Consider the following 17,907-nt stretch of genomic DNA (forward strand, 5'->3'; position numbering starts at 1 on the left):
GTCAACCATTCCCACATAAGCCTAGTCATATCCAAAGTGGTCTGGTGATAACAACCACTTAAATTTTTACTCTTCCTGTACATCATACCTTTCACATAGTCATGTTAAAATACCTGGTAATATCATTAGCATTACATTTACCTTCTTATCTTTTGTATTTATTTTTTCCCATTGATGTTGACGCAACAACATATTTAGAGTTTCGTAATCTACATGTTTCTTTCTCGTGTGCATCTTTCAATGGCTGTTATCCCAAAACAACACTAACTTATCACCTTGTACAACCAATCTGTGACAGAGGTTTTAAATTGATCATGACTAATCGATCGTCATCATCGTCGCAACACAATTAAATCGTTACATGTGATTTCTTGATGTGCCACTACTTTTGATTTAATTAAATCCATGCTGATCAAAAGGTTTAACAATCAAATCAAAATCCAATGGGGTGCCCAAAATTCCTCCATTGTTCATCGATCCACCTTACCCCTCGATTTCTTTTACTAAAAGCACGCACTATAGTCTCCAATGTAGATTGAGATAATCTTAGAAGTAGTTCTTATTCAATCTCACCTTGTGGTTTTCGTGAGTGTTCTTGATTCGTTCCCATAGACGGCATCAATTTGTGGAGGTGAAATCTCTGATGTCATTGATTCCTCAAGATTTAACCCTAATAATCGATTTTTATTATTCTTGATGCACTCAAATGATCAAAAATCATACAGAAAAAAAAAAAATCAAAAAAAGAGAAAGAGAGATAATACAAGAAGTAAGATTTATTTATGGGATTCATCCAAAAATCGGACTATGTCCCCGGGCTCCGAAGAACCATTCCACTATTCTTCAAGTCATTGCAAGATTTACAAATCCTTGCCTCCTCTCCTTTTTATTTTCTCCTAAGAGCTCACCTTCTCTTCTACTTATTCGTTCCTCTTATATAGATAGAGATACACACCTTAAAAGAAAAGTCAAACAAATCTGAATTCTCTACAAAATCTATCATTATCTAAAAATACATATTTTCTAATCAATTTATGAGATTTTTTTATTTCTAAATAAGATTATAATCTTAACCAAAAATCTAATCAAGGATATATCAATATTTCGAGATATATAATAATTATCGTGTGATCAATCATCAATATTTATCTTATTTATCACGTGTCTAATATCGATTTTATCTTTACATAGTTGATTTTTCTTCTACATGTTACGAAAAGTATAAAGAGTAAATTAAAAAGGGTAAATTCGTAATTTGAATTTCTTTTCATTTAAATTCAGTGGGTACGTTGAGTAGTTTTGGTGCATGCATAGAGCCGCTCCTTTTTTGTTTCGTTTCATTTTTAACTTGGGATGAAACAAGACATTTCAGCATTGGTTGTCCTATAACAGAGAATTGGTGTGGCCGTACAAGTTCTTAAATATTGAGAGATTTATCCAGCAGATCCAACTGTTCGTTGCATTTTTATTACAAAACCTTCTTTAAAATTCTGACAATTCCAAAGAAATCTTAATTTATAAAATTTATTACCCACCAAACCGTGACTTTATTAAGTTTGTTAGCGACACCACGTCATAAAATTTAAATTTATGATGTTAATCTGTTACTTATCATACATGGGAGTGAATTCTAAATACATGCATGAATCTGATGCAACAGATTATAAAGAAAAAAAATTTAATAAAAATTATTTGTCATTGTGAAATTTTAATTTGAATTTGAGAGTTCGGTAACAACTCATTTACAGCACCTACTATCAAGATAAAAAAAAAGTATTGTTTTTAAAATTATTTTCTATTTAATATATGTTTTTCCAAGAAATCTACAAGTCAGTGTTATTGGATTTCTCATTTCACAACCTATATATCCGTCAACGAGCCTTAGTAAGATTGTAAATATTGCTAACTTAGGCATGATAGCGTTATTCATAGAGTAAGGGAGTTTTAGTAATAAAAATGCAACAGATAGGTTTGCCCGGTAATTCTCTCTAAATTATTAGGATGCAATTCATGTTCGCGTCACCGTCATGACATTCCTCGTTTGTGGGTGGCAGTGGCAAAAGTCGATCTACCAGAGGTCAGATTGCAAGCTATCTTCTCAAGATCCGAAAAGAAAAATAATTGATTTTTTTTTTATTATTTTTTTTTTTGGGGTTCTATTTAAATCTCTCAAACTTCTTCTGTCCAGCGTTGTTGAGGGGTTAACTACAAACCCATCAAAGATAAGAAAAGGAAATATTCTCCAAATCAGTCCAAGTTTTGATTTTGATTTCTGGGTTTTGTTTGAAATCCTTCAAAATTCAAAACCCAGAAGAAAATAATAAAAGATCTTCAAGTTCAAACCCCATTTCTGTCACTACTAACCCATCAAAGGGAAGAACCACAAATTTTCTCAAAATCAGACCAAATCTTGGTTTTGATTTCTGGGTTTTGTTCGGAATCCTTCAAAATTCAACTCCAGAAGAAGAAGAAACCATTAACCCTGATCCAAACCAATGGGTGTTTCTAATGAACCAGTGGTTTTGATTACTGGATGCACACAAGGTGGTATCGGTCACTCCTTGGCCCGAGCTTTTGCTTTGGAGAATTGCCTTGTTGTAGCTACAAGTAGGTCTCTGTCTTCAATGAGAGACCTTGAGAATGATCCTAGATTTTTCCTCCAAGAATTGGATGTTCTATCTGAAGAAAGCATTAGGAAAGTTCTTACTAATGTTCTCCAGGAATTCAATCGGATCGATATCGTCGTGAACAATGCTGGTGTCCACTGTGTTGGCCCTTTGGCCGAAATCCCTCTATCTGCTATTGAGCATACATTCAACACCAATGTCTATGGTAATTTGCTCACTTTAATCAGAATTAAATAGTTTTGATTTATTTCTGTTTTTGGTAACATGTTTTGAGATAGTGTTCTGTGTTTTATTGGAATTATATATCTACTCGTTTTGATATTGTATAAATTGTCTATATAACGATTCCCCTCTCCACGCGGATCATAATTTCTATTAGTTTCAGATCTATTTGGTTTTGTAGATGGATCAACTTGAGTCGTGGATTGAGGTAGTAAGAAATAATATGAGGACGCGTGCCTTGGCTTTAGATGATGATGATGATGATCACAGTGACTAGGATTATGCTTGTCTTGCCCAACGTAGTTTCTGAATTTGACCTCACTCAATTCCACTCCAACCATAAAAAAAGGGCTGTCAGATAAAATCCACATCAAATTTTCGCAATCCTCACCCCCCAAAACAGCTAACTATAAAGTTGAAAAAGTTCCCTCTAAAATGCCCAGAACTTCTTGTTCTCGACAAAATTCATCATTAGAGACTAAACCAACCCATATACAGATCAAATCTCACGTTCCTAGTGCATGAAATCACTCAATTCATCAATAAGATTCGCACAAGTCAATGAAAAACAATTTCTTATCCTAGCCCAGTTTCTGTAATTTTCATAAAGAATTCCAGATCAAATCAACTGATCTTCTTGCGCAAGAAATCATTAAAACTGAGAAATCCAGAGACCCCAAAAATATTTCACTCAAGAAGCATGATTGATGGATTTGATCAGAAAGAAAACCCATTTCAGCTTACGAAAAAGAAATACATCATTTATAGCCCCTTTGTTATTGTGTAGCTCATCATATGGATCATGGTTTAAAGTTGTGTACTATCTTGATCGAGACATCTTGGTTATCAATAAAAACGTTTACCTTGAAACATTGAATGTTTTTTAGATTGTCTCAAAATGTTTCGTAATGTCTCAACTCCGATTGTTTTCTTTGTTATAGGTCCCATGAGATTGATTCAAGCTGTGGTACCACACATGATAGCCAGAAGAAAGGGAAAGATAGTAAACGTTGGAAGTGTTACCGCCTTGGCCCCTGGACCATGGGCAGGTGCTTACTCTGCTTCTAAAGCTGCTCTTCATGCCCTGACTGACACACTGAGGTTTGTAAATGTCATTAACCCAGTTTCTTCTTTTAAGTTCTAGTAGATATTTGTTAGGTGACTCACTAAATGCAACTTGAAACATCTTTTTGCTTTATTATTCTGATCTTTATGTCTCCCTTTTTCTTTTTTAATCTTATAATTTTGATATCCTTCACACAATCTTTGGATTAATCAGGTTCTTATTATCTTTTTTGCAATTTCACCAACTTGGGTTGGCCTAAAATAACCATCTATATGTTGGAGACAATTCTCCAAATCTCTCTTTGTACTGTTGATCCTGGGTTAAGGTACCTTAAAAAAATGCAGTTTTGTGGTTTCTCAAGAATTGCATGATTTGTAGTCTCGTGTCACAGTACATCCCACCACTGTTTAAAACCGAGGCATCAAACCCAAAAAATAATGATACAGACCCAAACAATGGTGAGTAAACCAAGACAAACCCAAATCAAGTGTCTCGGGCACCCCAATACCAAAGACATCTCAGCTAAGACATTCTTAAACAAAAAAAAAAAAAGAGAAGATTATTTGTATCATTGTTGTAAATGCTTTATTTCCATGTCCTAGTCTTGGAATCTCAGCTATAATAATCTTTATAAGCCAACCTCTTGTTGCAGATTGGAGCTTCGGACTTTTGGGGTTGATGTTATAAATGTAGTCCCCGGGGCAGTTAAATCGAACTTGGGAAATACTTCCGCTGCCAGATACAACCATATGCCTGAGTGGAAGTTTTACAAACCATTTGAGGGCGCCATTCGCTCAAGGACCAACTTCTCCCAGGGCTCCAAATCAACCCCAGCGGAAGTGTTTGCCAAAAAGACTGTGGCCATTATTCTGAAGAAAAATCCGCCAGGGTGGTTCTCCTTTGGCCGTTATTCCACAATTTCAGCGATCATGTATCACCTCCCACTTTGTATTAGAGACTTCATCCTTAGATTGGCACTAAAAGGTTGAATCCTCTCTCTCTCTCTCTCTCTCTCTCTCTCTCTCTCTCTCTCTCTCTCTCTCTCTCGATGCAAAGGTGATTAGTTTCCGAAGGGACATCATAGACATGAGATGCATGCATGACCATTCATTAGTTTAATGTTTTGGTTGTTGAAACAGTTGGAGAATTTGTTCCATCTTTGTTTCTCTTTTTATTTAGGATTCAATAAGCAAGGTTGGTTGAAAATTGAACCTCATCTTATAAAGGTTTGTGTCAAGGTTACTGAAAATCTGAGCACCAGATCAGAGAAAGAGAGGTACAATGTGTGTTGATGACAAATCATTGACAACAGTCCTAAAGTAGAGGAAATGATCTATTAATTGGACGATCATCATCATCATCAATAAAGTCTTTATTTAAAAAATTTGGTGAAAAATCGTGTTGCTTGATTCATTTCTATTTAAATTTATGTCTTGTTGCTTTAATATCCACTATTTTAAAAACTCAATCCTCATCTTTTTGGTTCTTCATCACTTTTTTAATAACTTTTATTGTCACTTCTAATTGGGACTGTCATCGATTTTTGTTGCACATACCAAATCATGTCAACTGATTTTCAATGTAATCAGTTGTTGCTTCACAAATTTGTTTCATTTTTAATTTTCTCTTTTAATATTTTTACTCATTTATCTTGGCGTCTTCTTTTTTGCTGGACTTTGTCCATGAACATATTATTTCTCGTTTATCCAACGATCAAATCCATAAAACATAGCTGCTTTTACAAATGTTTTATGACATTTTTTTCTTTTAATTAATTCAATTCGACTGTGCAAGTCAAGTATACCTCTACTTTAATCATCCAACTCTAAAGTGGACAAATCTACTGTATGATATATTTGACAGCTTCTGCAACTGGATTCTGCTGCTAAAAAAAGCTGGATTGTGCTACTGGAAAAAGTTGCGACTGAAAAAAATTTGTTTGATGCAGTGGTGCAGGAGTATTGTGTTGTTTACCAGAATCTGATCATTTCTGTTTGGTACAAAAATATATTGTGATGGGGGGGGGATCATTCCCTTAAAAAAGCAAGTTCTTGACATTGTTTTCTAACACTTAGGAAAGGGGCCGTGGCCTATAAAATTTGGACAAAAATGGCTTCTTTTCGTCAAGATTTTTCTATGATACTTGATCACTTCGTCCATTTTGATTTTCTTGTGTCAAAAGTACATGCGTTGATGGACCAAAAGAATGTCACATAGCAAGACTTGGCACCGAAGTGATCTCAAAGATCTACTAGTTCCTCGCGTTTCCAGAATCGGTTCCTTGGAAAGGTTATCAGAAGAATTAACGAAGTAAAGAATAAGCATTCAGTTAGTAGGCAGCTTAGAGCTCGATTATACAATTCAAACTCAGTCATGAGGTGTCTGCATCGACACTACTCACAGGAACTGATAGCTCAAGAAAAGGTCCAGGAATCCATTGCAACCATGCTGTTACTCTTGTCAATTTGATTAAGTTAAATTCCCCCTTTCAAGATGATCTCCATCTCAAATCAAAATCCTCAAAGAGCAAACCCTTCAAATCAATGAAAATTGAAATGAATCTTATTCTGTAGCATGACGTATCCACTGGGATTAGTTCTACTTCCAAAGGGGGTGAGGACACCTTGTCGCATTATAATAGTTGTCTGCTCTGTCATCTCAATTTCAATTTCTAGGATTTCTGACCATAGTAATAATCTCCTCCCTCCAGAACCCGGATTACAGTAAATAGGTCGAATGGGTTTCAAAGCCTGAGAGCCAAATAGGGTTGAATAATGCTCAAGTCACCTCCGGACGGAACCATAGATGATTTTCACTGAGATACGAGTGAAAAAGCATCTATGGTTCATATCCACTTTCACGTCAAGAAGCGCGATATGAGGTTCCAGCTTGAGGTCGCTCTAGCATGACTCAATAGGGTTTCACCACAATGACAATAGAGTATCTGTATCCTTCTGCTTATTTTGTGACGTACAATGATCTAAACTACCACTTAAGGTATACTAATTAATGAAAATAACGTCAAAATGATGGAGAAGGAAGAAAACAGTGGGAAGACAATGGAGATGGAAGAAAACAGTGGTGACGAAGGCGAACAACTGTAAGGTCCTCTTTGAATCATGATTCTGATGGGCACTGACACCAAAATAACCGCCTTTCGGTAATGCTTCAGCTTATACAAAAGAATATTTGTTAAGTCCAAATTAATTTTACTCCACATCCCATTTTGCACAAACAAAATTTGAGAATTTTCCAGAAAAAAGGGTCCATCTATTGTAAGAGAGACTATGGGGTTATACAAACTGATTAGAACTATCTACTCAATTAGAAAGAAAAAAAAAAAAACTTTGACCTCATTGAGGCTGATGTGGGTGAGCATAGTACACCATACTGGGTGGCTGAAGTGGGCGAAAACTAGGAGGCGCTGGAGGTTGTTGAATCAATGTAGTTGGTTGCTGCTGAGTCAAAGGTGCTACAAAGTTCATCATATGGGGACCAGGTGGTGGTGGGCCTGGCGGAGGTGGTGGTGGCTGGTTACTATATGTGTACGGCAATCCAGTCATAATCCCTCCCGGTGGTTGCAGGTATTGTTGGGAAGGCTGGTTAGGAAGTAGATGATATTGGGGTTGGGAGGTTGAAACTTGGGCGGGTACAGCGTGTGGGTGCATCATAATTGTTTGATACGGATTGCTTGACGGAACGGGAATTGGTTGTGTAGCAATGAAAACACTGGAATCCAAGACGGTCATGGGTTTTTCAAGTTTTGGCTTCAATTCAGTAAAAGAATTATTTGGGACGGCGGCGGAAAATGAATTTGAAGAGATGGAAGTTGTTACCAAACCAGCGTTCTTTGCCGCCTCTGCTGCAAAGGTTGAAAGAACTGATGTCATGATCTGTTGCGATGAGGTTGAAGCAGCTAGCTTATCCGCAACCTCAGCTGCAATGGCAGCTGCTGTCCTTCTTGTTGTTTCTCCTGCTTTAGAATTCCTGTCTATTTGTGTTGAAGGTGAAGGATTGGAGACTGAAACATCGATTTCATTGTTGAGCCTCTTTCGCATGATAGAGGCTTCCTCCATCTGAGCTTGAGCAACCTAGAGATTGGAAGAGAAATAAGACATTATTGAAAATGGCTGTCGACTCTAATGAAAACCCATCAAGTAACCCAAATGAGCAAAAGATTAGAGAAGGAAAAAAGGGCAAAAAAATGATTGTCAACCAAAAATTCTGGTGTAAGTGACCAAGATACACACCTGTAACTGAGTTCGAACATTCTCCAGTTCAGATTCCTGAAGAAATTCACAAGGTCAGTACGCAGAAATCTAATTCACTTCATGTAGTTGATTTGAATTTTGAAACAATCGTGAACATGATGGTAATCAAGCTATGATCCTGTACCTGCTCATGTAGTGCTTCCTTTAACTGAGACACCAGGGCTGCCCTAATGTCTTCTACTGATTTAAGTTTCTCAATGCACTGCTTTAAAAGGGTCTCCTCCTCCTCCAACTCATCAGCCAAAGTTGTCCGCCTTGGATCTCCCTCTGAAGAAAAGATAAAGTGTATTTCATTCAACCAGATGCCATAAGGACTCTTAGCATGACACGAGATCCAAAAGATGAGCAGATAAACATGATGGTGAAAATTTCATAAAATTTAATGAAGGATTTTTTTTTTTTTTTTTAAATCCATACCCAATGATCGGAAATTCATTGCAGAATTTAATAGAGGGATTTTTGAAGAACCACAGTAACAAAGTAACATTATTATGCTATTGTTTTTTTTTTTTTTGCTATTGTTACACATCATAGCACTATAAAGTTACCTTTTCTACATGCAATGTCAACATTTTTCTCCATCTTCCTCACACGATGGACAGCAGACTTGCATTTGTTCATGATTGAGTCTTCACTGGGATGTTCACTGAGCACAGAGTGAAATGCGGACACTATTTTCTCTGCCGTTCCTCCAATGGACAATTTCTAGATTTGAAGTGATGATTCAAACAGTAAATTTTGTTTAGAACTTGTAAAAAAAAAAAATTGGAAGAAAAGAGATGTATATTAGAATTGTGAAAAAATATTTCTTTACTTTTATCAATACCTGAAATCAAAATAACACAGTTGAAAGAGATAAGGGCAGAAGAGGGTTGGGTTCTTACTATTCTTATGGAGCGTGAATCCCTCTTTACGATTCTAACAGAACGTGAACGTTTTCTGTTGAACTCCAAGGGAGGAAGTGATTCTTGTCCAAGCATCAAATCTTTAAGGCCCTTTGCCCGAGATCCAAATACTCTCCTTTCCTCCCAGATATCAACCTATCAATTATTAGAACACTAGTTTAATAAGTCTAGATTACTATTTAAACATTATCAGGGAAATCAAATAGCACAATGATTTGATCTGCAGCTGAAATATCGCGACTTTTTGGTACTTAATTTTATGCATCAACGATTTATAAGACTATTTGTAAACTAACTAAACAGACATCCCTTGAACGGGCACCACAGACATGACTATCTCAATGACCTTAAGACTGCCCAAATATCTGCATAAGTGAGAAACTTCTTGCATACATTTTAAATCTGATGTGATCTCTCACAATCGGGATGAAATCATATTCAATGGGAAAAAATTGCAGTTTGTTGAATTTTGTGTTTTGACCTAAGAAACAGCTCCACTCTAAGAAAAGCACCATCATCTTTGATATAATGCTTATGATGAAATACTAGAATGAAGAATAGACCCATTTGGAATTACATCTTAGCCAATCTTCCAAGGTCATTTCAAGGACCAAGCTCTAATTTAAATCTATAGTGATCAAGCCCTGACAATGGTAGAACTTCATTATGAGATCTTTTGATATAGCTACTACTTAATCCTCGTTTTCTGATGCCTCTTTCATCAGGAAGCCATCTCCTCTATCATCAAGTATGTCATTTTTCTAAAGTACTTTGTTAACCGATTCAATACACAATCAACTTCTTTTTTTTACTGATATGTAAAGTACACTAATTAGACAAGCATCAACCTCAAAAACACAAATCAGAAATGAATTTCAATGTTCAATCACTTAATCATAGGGATAAAAGTTGAAACCATCATTAAACAATGACTACTGGCTTAGAGCTAGACTGCTGGGGACAAGAACATGTATGCCGTGTTAAAATAATAAAAATAATGTCCCCGGGATGTTCTTTATGATGTCCTGTGTATTCTATTCTAGCTGTCTCGTATTCAAATACAGCTAAGATATAAGAAAACACTTGTTCACTCACTCTGTTGGGTTTAAAATCCCTCCACCCAAAGTCAAGAACTAAAAACCAGTCTAGAATGCAGTAAGAAGAAAGCGCATATCCAATTGAGTTCTTTCACCAAAATAGAAAGAGAGAAGAGGCTGGAGTCGTCTCAGTAAAGGACTAAAGGTACTGCCGCTAGAGTCTATTCTGATGATGAAATCCTCAATTTCAAGAAGTTATACCCCAAACTAATCAGTTTCCATGAGTTGACTCTATAGTACACTCATCTGACCCCCCAAATTCCATTATCATGTAAGCAAGGTATTAAATTTCGATTTTGGTGTCCATTTCGGTTAGTCTGGAAATGGAAATATTTCGATCGGTGTGGAAATGAATACAATTTTTGGAAATGATCGAAATATTGAAGAAATTTTCATTGAACCCGTAGGACATGATAAAATAGGCATTAAAACAAACTCATTAAGTCATCAAATACAATAAACTACCATATGGAGTGTGAAATTGAATATCAACAACATTTTGTTACACATACACACATGTATTGAGAGGCTGGCAATGGAAATAAGAATAATAACGTTGCATTAACCACATACAACTTAATATGTCAAACATTAAAATGAAGAAACTATTAAGTATTGCATTCATGCATTATTATATTTCTTTTATTTTTTGAATAAGTATATGAATAAATAATGTATCCAACTAATCGAAACATGGTTGATTGTATGCGTGCTTATATATGTATTAATATGCATAGAATATATTAAAATAAGATGATATAGATAACTAATTAATCATAATTCATTTATATTAACAGATCAATATAATATGCAATTTTTTATTAGTTATTAGTAAATACTACGTGTAATTTATAAGTTCTTTTTAAAAGCAATTATAATTTTTTTCAAAAAAAAAAAAAAAGAATATTTTGGTCGAAATTTACTATTCATCAAAAAATTGCATTTTTATACCTAAGATTTGATAATTTCGGTCGAAATTCACTATTCATCGAAATCTTTAGTGAAATGAATAGTGATTTCCACTAAAATATATACAAAAAGAAACTGTCGGTTAAATTTCGTGTCGGAACTTTGTGGAAATGAAAATATTTCGATATATTTCATGGAAATATGACAAAATTTAATACTATGCATGTAAGAACACTGATACCCAAGGTATTAAATTTCAATTTCGGTGTAAATTTCGGTTTTGATTAGTCTGAAAATGGAAATATTTCGATGAATGTGGAAATGATGGAAATGACAGAAACATTGAGGAAATTTTCATTAACCCTCTGGGAAACAATAAAATAGGCATTAAAACAAACTCATTAAGTCATCAAAATACAATAAACTACCAACACATAAGCAGATGTATTAAGAGGCCGACAGGGGAAATAACAATAATAATGTTGCATTAACTACATACAACTTAATATGTAAGCCATTAAAATGAAGAAACTATTAAGTATTGCATTTGTGTGTAATTATATTTCTTTTATTTTTTGAATAAGTATGAATAAATTGCTAATGTATCCAACTAATTTAAACATGGTTGATTGTATGTGTGCTTGCTTATATAAACGTACTAATATGCTTAGAATACATTAAAATAAGATGTATATATAACTAACTAATCATAATTCATTTATACAAATGGATGAATGTTCTACACAATTTTTATTAGTAAATACTATGTGTAATTTGCAAGTTCTTCCTAAAAGCAATTATAAGTTTTTTTCAAAAAAGAAAATATTTCGGTTGATATTTACTATTCATCAAAATATTGCATTTTTATACCTAAAAATGATAATCATGGCCGAAATTCACTATTCATCGAAATATTTCAGGAAATGAACAGTGATTTCTACCGAAATATATACCAAAAGAAATTGTAAGTTAAATTTCATGTCAGAACTTGTGGAAAGGGAAATATTTCAGTATATATTTCATGGAAATATGTCGAAATTTAATACTACGCTGATAACCACTTTTAGGCTCACCATCTCAGTATGACAACACAACTATTTTGCTCGGATCCTTCCATAAGAGTACTAGTTTCTCCAATGTGACACTGCTCGTTTATTTATTTATTTTTCTTTCCATATTGCAAGATTTTTTTTATTTATTTTTAACTATTTTACCTTTTCGACAAGTATAAGAATTTTATTAACTCAGGTCGAGAGACAACATGTTGACACTTTGAGGATCAAGAAAACCTACCAAAGGCTTACCAAAAAGCATACAAGAAAGCAAAAGAAAATTTCAAACTAAAGACTCCTTACATACAATTGGGTCCCATATAAAAACAAGATCCTCAAAAAAAAAAAAAAAACTCTTCACAATCCTTGAACGCCATTGACCAATGAAACACTAAGGCCTTGATGTTGAGAATAACATTCTGCATATCATTTTTCTTTGCCTTCAAAAGCCCTGTGATTTCTCTATTTCCAAATTGCTCAGGGTATAGCTAAAAGGAAGCAATCACCATATAATGCACCTCCTAGATGAGAAAAGGCAATATGCCCATTGTTGCAAACCTTTAGGACAGAGTTAGGTAACACCAAACTGAAGGTAAGAAAGAAGATCCAAATCGAATAAATGGTCAAACAATGAAGAGGCAAATGAACTACCAATTCTGCATCGCATTCACATATGGGGCAATAATCCAGCACAATCGATTTCCTGCATCTGAGATTATCAATGGTCCATATTTTGTTCAGAGAAGTGGTCTAGAGGAAAAAAGTTACTTATAATGGGTTCCTACATCCCTAAACAAAAGATTCTGGAATATGGTTTCTATGGTCTCTTCTCATTGCCTTTTAGAAAGTTTTAACTGCACGTGGAAAATGATTTCTATTGTCTTGTCGAAAAATTTAATTGTGAATGGACCTTTTTGGTCTCAAATCCAGAATCTCTTGTGAGGAGTGCAGATATAGAGTCAAGCTCGCAAACATTGAGACTAATTCTAAAACCAAAATTCCAAGATATAGGATTTATTAGAGAGATTGGGTCATTGATGCATTACTGTGGATTGTTGATAGAATTTATACGCACAGTGTCAATGAGAGAAAACAACCATGCAAGAATATTACACACACAACAAATATAAAAAAGAGTTGTCTAGTTATCTAACTTCATATAAGCAACCCTAAATTATGGAAACTAAATACCCATCCAACCTGAAAATATGGAGGTGAAACCATATAAGTTTGCAATTAGGACATTTTTAAATGGACTAAATACTCTTCCAATACTATAGTTAATAGATAGATGACACATATGTGACAAGGTAAAGACCCTCAACATCAAGACACACCAATAGAGAATCACACAATCATACCAAACCAAGACAATATAATCTAAGAAGTGGAAATCCCAAATCACAAAAACCAGATCAAAGATATATTGAGAAAAGAAACATTCAATTGGCACCTCTATGCACTTAGAGCACAAGTTGTTCCCATCAAAGAAGCAGAAAAGGGCATACCAATCTGGAGATTGCATTCTTTCCATGATCATCACCGTTCTCCAAAACATCCTTGACTGCTGCAGGAAGAACCTTCCAAAACTCTCCAACAAATTCATTTCCTTTACGTTTGCTGTTCTGTAGGATGTCATTGGCAAGATATAAAAATGGAATTTTCCGCTCCTTCTGTGAACTATGGAACTGTTTATCCCATGTAGCAACCACCAGTTCTGCCTTCTTCCGGTGAAAGATACACCAGTGTGATAGCGCTATGCAAAAGTTAAGATAACATAACCAACCAAAATACAGGATCACTATAGTAGTTTGATAATGCAAGATGACAGGGAATAGATTCATGATGTCAATCAACTCCCGCATATGGCAAATTGAAACGTGAGATGTAGCGGGATGATTGACTCAATTTATTTCCTATGTACCAAGGACATGTTTTATGGGGTAGCCCACATTTTGGCAAAGGGTTGCCAAACTCTCCACTCCTATGTATTATGTTTCACTACTATGGCAGTTGGAATGAGCTCAAAGATATCTACAAACCTCTGATGCCCCTATAACACCCAAGTAGCATAAAAATCCATTTTGTGTATATTAAAAAAACAAATAAAAAGTGTGCAAAACCTGTTCAAGAAAACTGCATAACCGAACATAGTTTTCTGAAGATTTAATGCTTTGTATTAATGCATAAGACATGCTTAAATTTTGCCACTTTGAATGTTATATTTTCAGGTATGAAATACAACTTCCGTAGATAAGAAAAGATGTTGCAGTTTGGGTTCTCCACTACGAAATCAATTTTCAAATAAGTTCATACTAACATTGCTAATCAAAATTGGTGTGATCACCAGTTCACCACTACCTGGATAGTTCTTCCATAATTCTTAATTCTTATTCATAACCACACCCATCAAGAACTCAACTGTATGCCTGAAAATGTCACAAATCTTATCTAACCAACAACCAGTCTTTCTCATGACCTTGGGGTATTTATTTCAACTCACAGGGAGTTCATGGCTTCATGCATAATGTATAAAACCATCCAACAAATAAAAGATTTCGTATGGATAAAATTATCAATTAGACAAAGCAAACCCAACTCAAATAACTTGCCTCCTTATTTTACTTTCCTACTTGGCACGCTTACTAAAATTTCCAAAAAAAAATTAGTAAGGTAAAAAAAAAAATTATATCAGAATGTTATTGTTAACTAATAAATGCTTTAGAGTTTTTATTTTCTTTGATAGGTATCACATAAGGGTATTAGATATGGTAAGAACAATCACTAATAACTTAGGGGACAGGAATCATCATCTTTGCATTGGTCCTGCTATTCTGTTTTCATTATTCCCTTCTATGCAGGTGAGCAAGGCCGCATCAACATCATCATCAAAGCCTTGTCCCAAAAATTTGAGGTTGGCTAAACGAATCTTAGGTTTTTTTTTTTTTTTTTAAGGTAAATATTAAAAGGGAGGTGGAGGTGACCAGCCCGGGAAATACAAAGAAGAAAAACAGAACCAAAAACTAGCCCTAATACAGAGGCATGTCTTCTATTATTCAAGTTCACTCATATTCACTCTCATTACCACAGTCCACGTCCATTTGGATTTTCCTCTCTCCTTTACAAGCTACAACTTGAATGTTCCTTCTAAATGGGGCTATTATCAATCTTCATTGCACATGACCAAAATATCCCCAATAATAAAAATGCCTATAAGTCACATTTCTTAATATTAACACCAATTGGAAATGGACTATGTAACAAGGACACGACACTTCTAGGAGTTTTCCATGTCAGACATGTACCAACACACAGACACACACCACATAAGGCAGCATCACACTTTAATTTATTTTCCATAAAAGATTACTTCTGGAGGGGTTGATGTAATCCATCCTTCATTAAGAAATTTTTTTATCTAAAACAAGACCGTTGTTTGATAATTTAAAAAATTACTTTAATTTACATATATTAGGAGCTGTCGATTAAGTGTATTTTCCACAGACCGAACTTTACGATTACATATACAAGTACCAAAGGTTCCACCAAATTTTGTCTATAGTTCATTCATCAGTCATTCCACCACTTAGACTTAATCAAAAAGTCCACATAGACTTGAGGATAACTTGTTAAACGAGTATCGTGTAACCATCAAGTACGAATACAATGTGTATACTTTGGGTTTTGTTGTGTTGCCAGAATACATTGCCACCATGCTCCCTTCCAAAAGACTGCTACATAGCTCTAAAGTCTAAATTCACCCCCCCCCCCCCCCCCCCCCCCCCAAAAAAAAAAAAGGTAATTGAAACATTTCTCAAATCTAATTCATAAAACAACAATGAATCAAGAAAAGAAAAAAAGGATACTTTCGATACACTGCTGGGTGCTATTGAGCTTAGAAAGCTTGTCAGCAAGTATCTGTTCACTAAAGACACTATTCATATCCCACCTCAGTAATCCCTCCCCCTTCTGTCTCTTACCACCAATACGCACAACTCTTAGCTTATAATTATGCAATTTCAAGAATCCACCAACCTAATTCAGATCCAGTCGTGTATAACTCCACATTAATGTACCTAACAAAAGAAAGTAAATTTATAAATAAAATAAAATAAAACCCCCAAAAGTTCAAATCACAAAGCCCTAATTCTACTTGAAACAAAATGGAAGGAAGGAAAAAAAAAAAAGAATTTGAAATGAAGAAGATGAGAGGGGGAGGGGAGCAAAAGAAAAGATTGAATCTTTACCTGAATTTGTTGTTCAACATTTCAAATAAGACCAGCTTCGAAACCCTAAGAAAGATTCTTAAAGAAATTGGGTTTTATAATAATGGAAGAGATCGCAGAGTGGAGGAAAGGCAGAAAGAGGTTTAGTAGAGTAGTTTGGAGAGGTTCGATTTGACAACCAAACAAAACAGAGAAAAAAGAGTTACAAATGTTAGCGCACCGTCATACGGAGTCGGTCGGTGCCCAGTATTTGGGCTGTCAAGTGTCAACGGATGCTTATCGGTTCGGATACAGTAATATCCGAATCCGAATCCGAAATTTTTATTTGATATTCGAATCCGAATCCGACGGATGTTTTAAAACTCTATCCGAATTTGAATCCGATTATCCTAGCGGATATAGGATAATATCCGATTAGAATTAGAATAGTTTGTATATTAAAAAAAACACAAGTTTTCCTTATCCAAATGATTTTTCATTATTAAAAAAAAAACCTATTATATATTATATTATTTATATAAAAAATAAATCAAGTAAAATAATATATATTATATTATTTATATAAAAAAATAAAATAAAATAAATAATATATATTATATATGATTTCGAATTGAATATCATCGAATTCGAAATATTAATATCCGAATCCATATCCGATAAGGATTCGAATATATAAAACTATCTGAATTCGAATTCAATATCCAAAATTTTTTAATAATATCCAATTTTTCGAATTCGAATTTTCGACTATCCATTGACACCCCTACTCAGTATACGTGAATCAATACGAAAATCTTGTATTTAAAAGAAAATTATGATGTCCCTTGGATCCTTTGGATCTTCCTCGTGATCTACTGAACATTTATGTAAGGATACCGCATGCGGCCTACAGTTGGCAACGAATTGGTTCGGTACCAGATCAGTTCCATTCCAGTACCATTCCAAAAAAAGAAAAAACAAAAATTAGAGTGACTTACCGGGTAGACCTATCTGTTGCAAATTTATTACTAAAATTTTCATACTTTATCAAGTTTGTTGCCCGATCAAACCTTACTTTATGAACCAGGTTATGATGACTAACTTAGTCAGATTTAAAATCTTAGTAAGGAATATTGGTCCCACATGGTTAAAAAAATAAGAAATCCAACACAACAGTCTTCTTGAATTCATGTAAAATCTCGGATTCAAAAGAAAAAAAAATCAAAAAATAAAACCTTTTTAAACTTGATCTTAGGTGTTGAAATGAATGGCTACCAAACTCCCAAATTTAAAACTAAAATTCAATGATAATTATTTTTAAAAAATTCTATTTTTTTTTTCAAAGTCTTTAAAATTTTATCCTTTATGATCCTTTGCCATTAGATCATGTTTCTGGATTCCACATATTGAGGTCTTAGAATCCACTCCAAGGTATGTTAAGTAACAAATTAATCATATAAATTTGAACTTTATGACGTGAATACCCACTCTAAGGTTTGCTGGGTAACAAACTTGATAAAGTGAGGTTTGGTGGGTAATAAATTTCATAAAGT

The 17,907-nt window shown here is 34.5% G+C and overlaps 2 protein-coding genes across 4 annotated transcripts; one reads left to right on the top strand and one right to left on the bottom strand.

Annotated features, from left to right (window-relative positions):
- The first annotated feature begins 1,962 nt into the window (after window positions 1-1,962).
- Window positions 1,963-6,784, top strand: LOC147406761 (short-chain dehydrogenase RED1-like). 3 transcript variants are annotated; one of them, XM_086434959.1, is made up of 4 exons: window positions 1,963-2,832; window positions 3,791-3,950; window positions 4,568-4,899; window positions 5,864-6,784. In XM_086434959.1, exons 1-4 carry the CDS (start codon window positions 2,496-2,498, stop codon window positions 5,929-5,931), a joined length of 897 nt encoding a protein of 298 aa, XP_086291085.1. In that variant the 5' UTR covers window positions 1,963-2,495; the 3' UTR covers window positions 5,932-6,784. The 3 variants fall into 3 exon arrangements, with proteins under 3 accessions (XP_086291085.1, XP_086291086.1, XP_086291087.1); XM_086434960.1 differs by having other exon boundaries at window positions 1,965-2,832; window positions 5,779-5,918; XM_086434961.1 differs by lacking the exon at window positions 5,864-6,784 and having other exon boundaries at window positions 1,968-2,832; window positions 4,568-5,311.
- Window positions 6,785-7,001: 217 nt separating this feature from the next.
- On the bottom strand, window positions 7,002-16,592 carry LOC147406762 (uncharacterized). Its single transcript, XM_086434958.1, has 8 exons — window positions 16,397-16,592; window positions 16,016-16,225; window positions 13,658-13,905; window positions 9,071-9,226; window positions 8,735-8,891; window positions 8,311-8,453; window positions 8,166-8,201; window positions 7,002-8,006 (listed from the first exon to the last, which is right to left on the bottom strand). Exons 2-8 carry the CDS (start codon window positions 16,089-16,091, stop codon window positions 7,269-7,271), a joined length of 1,554 nt encoding a protein of 517 aa, XP_086291084.1. The 5' UTR covers window positions 16,092-16,225; window positions 16,397-16,592; the 3' UTR covers window positions 7,002-7,268.
- Window positions 16,593-17,907: the final 1,315 nt, after the last annotated feature.

This window comes from Akebia trifoliata, chromosome 3 (assembly GCF_017979445.1).
Source record: "Akebia trifoliata isolate Shusen 1 chromosome 3, ASM1797944v1, whole genome shotgun sequence".
NCBI lineage: Eukaryota > Viridiplantae > Streptophyta > Magnoliopsida > Ranunculales > Lardizabalaceae > Akebia > Akebia trifoliata.

Excerpts from the sequence above, each read along its gene's own strand:
- LOC147406761 (XM_086434959.1), top strand. The coding sequence starts at position 2,496 with ATGGGTGTTTCTAATGAACCAGTGGTTTTGATTACTGGATGCACACAA. Across the intron at positions 2,833-3,790 it reads ATTCAACACCAATGTCTATG|GTCCCATGAGATTGATTCAA; the intron begins GTAATTTGCTCA and ends TCTTTGTTATAG. Across the intron at positions 4,900-5,863 it reads CCTTAGATTGGCACTAAAAG|TGGTGCAGGAGTATTGTGTT; the intron begins GTTGAATCCTCT and ends TGTTTGATGCAG.
- LOC147406762 (XM_086434958.1), bottom strand. The coding sequence starts at position 16,091 with ATGAATAGTGTCTTTAGTGAACAGATACTTGCTGACAAGCTTTCTAAG. Across the intron at positions 8,454-8,734 it reads TGACATTGCATGTAGAAAAG|AGGGAGATCCAAGGCGGACA; the intron begins GTAACTTTATAG and ends TCTTTTCTTCAG. Across the intron at positions 8,202-8,310 it reads AGGAAGCACTACATGAGCAG|GAATCTGAACTGGAGAATGT; the intron begins GTACAGGATCAT and ends GAATTTCTTCAG.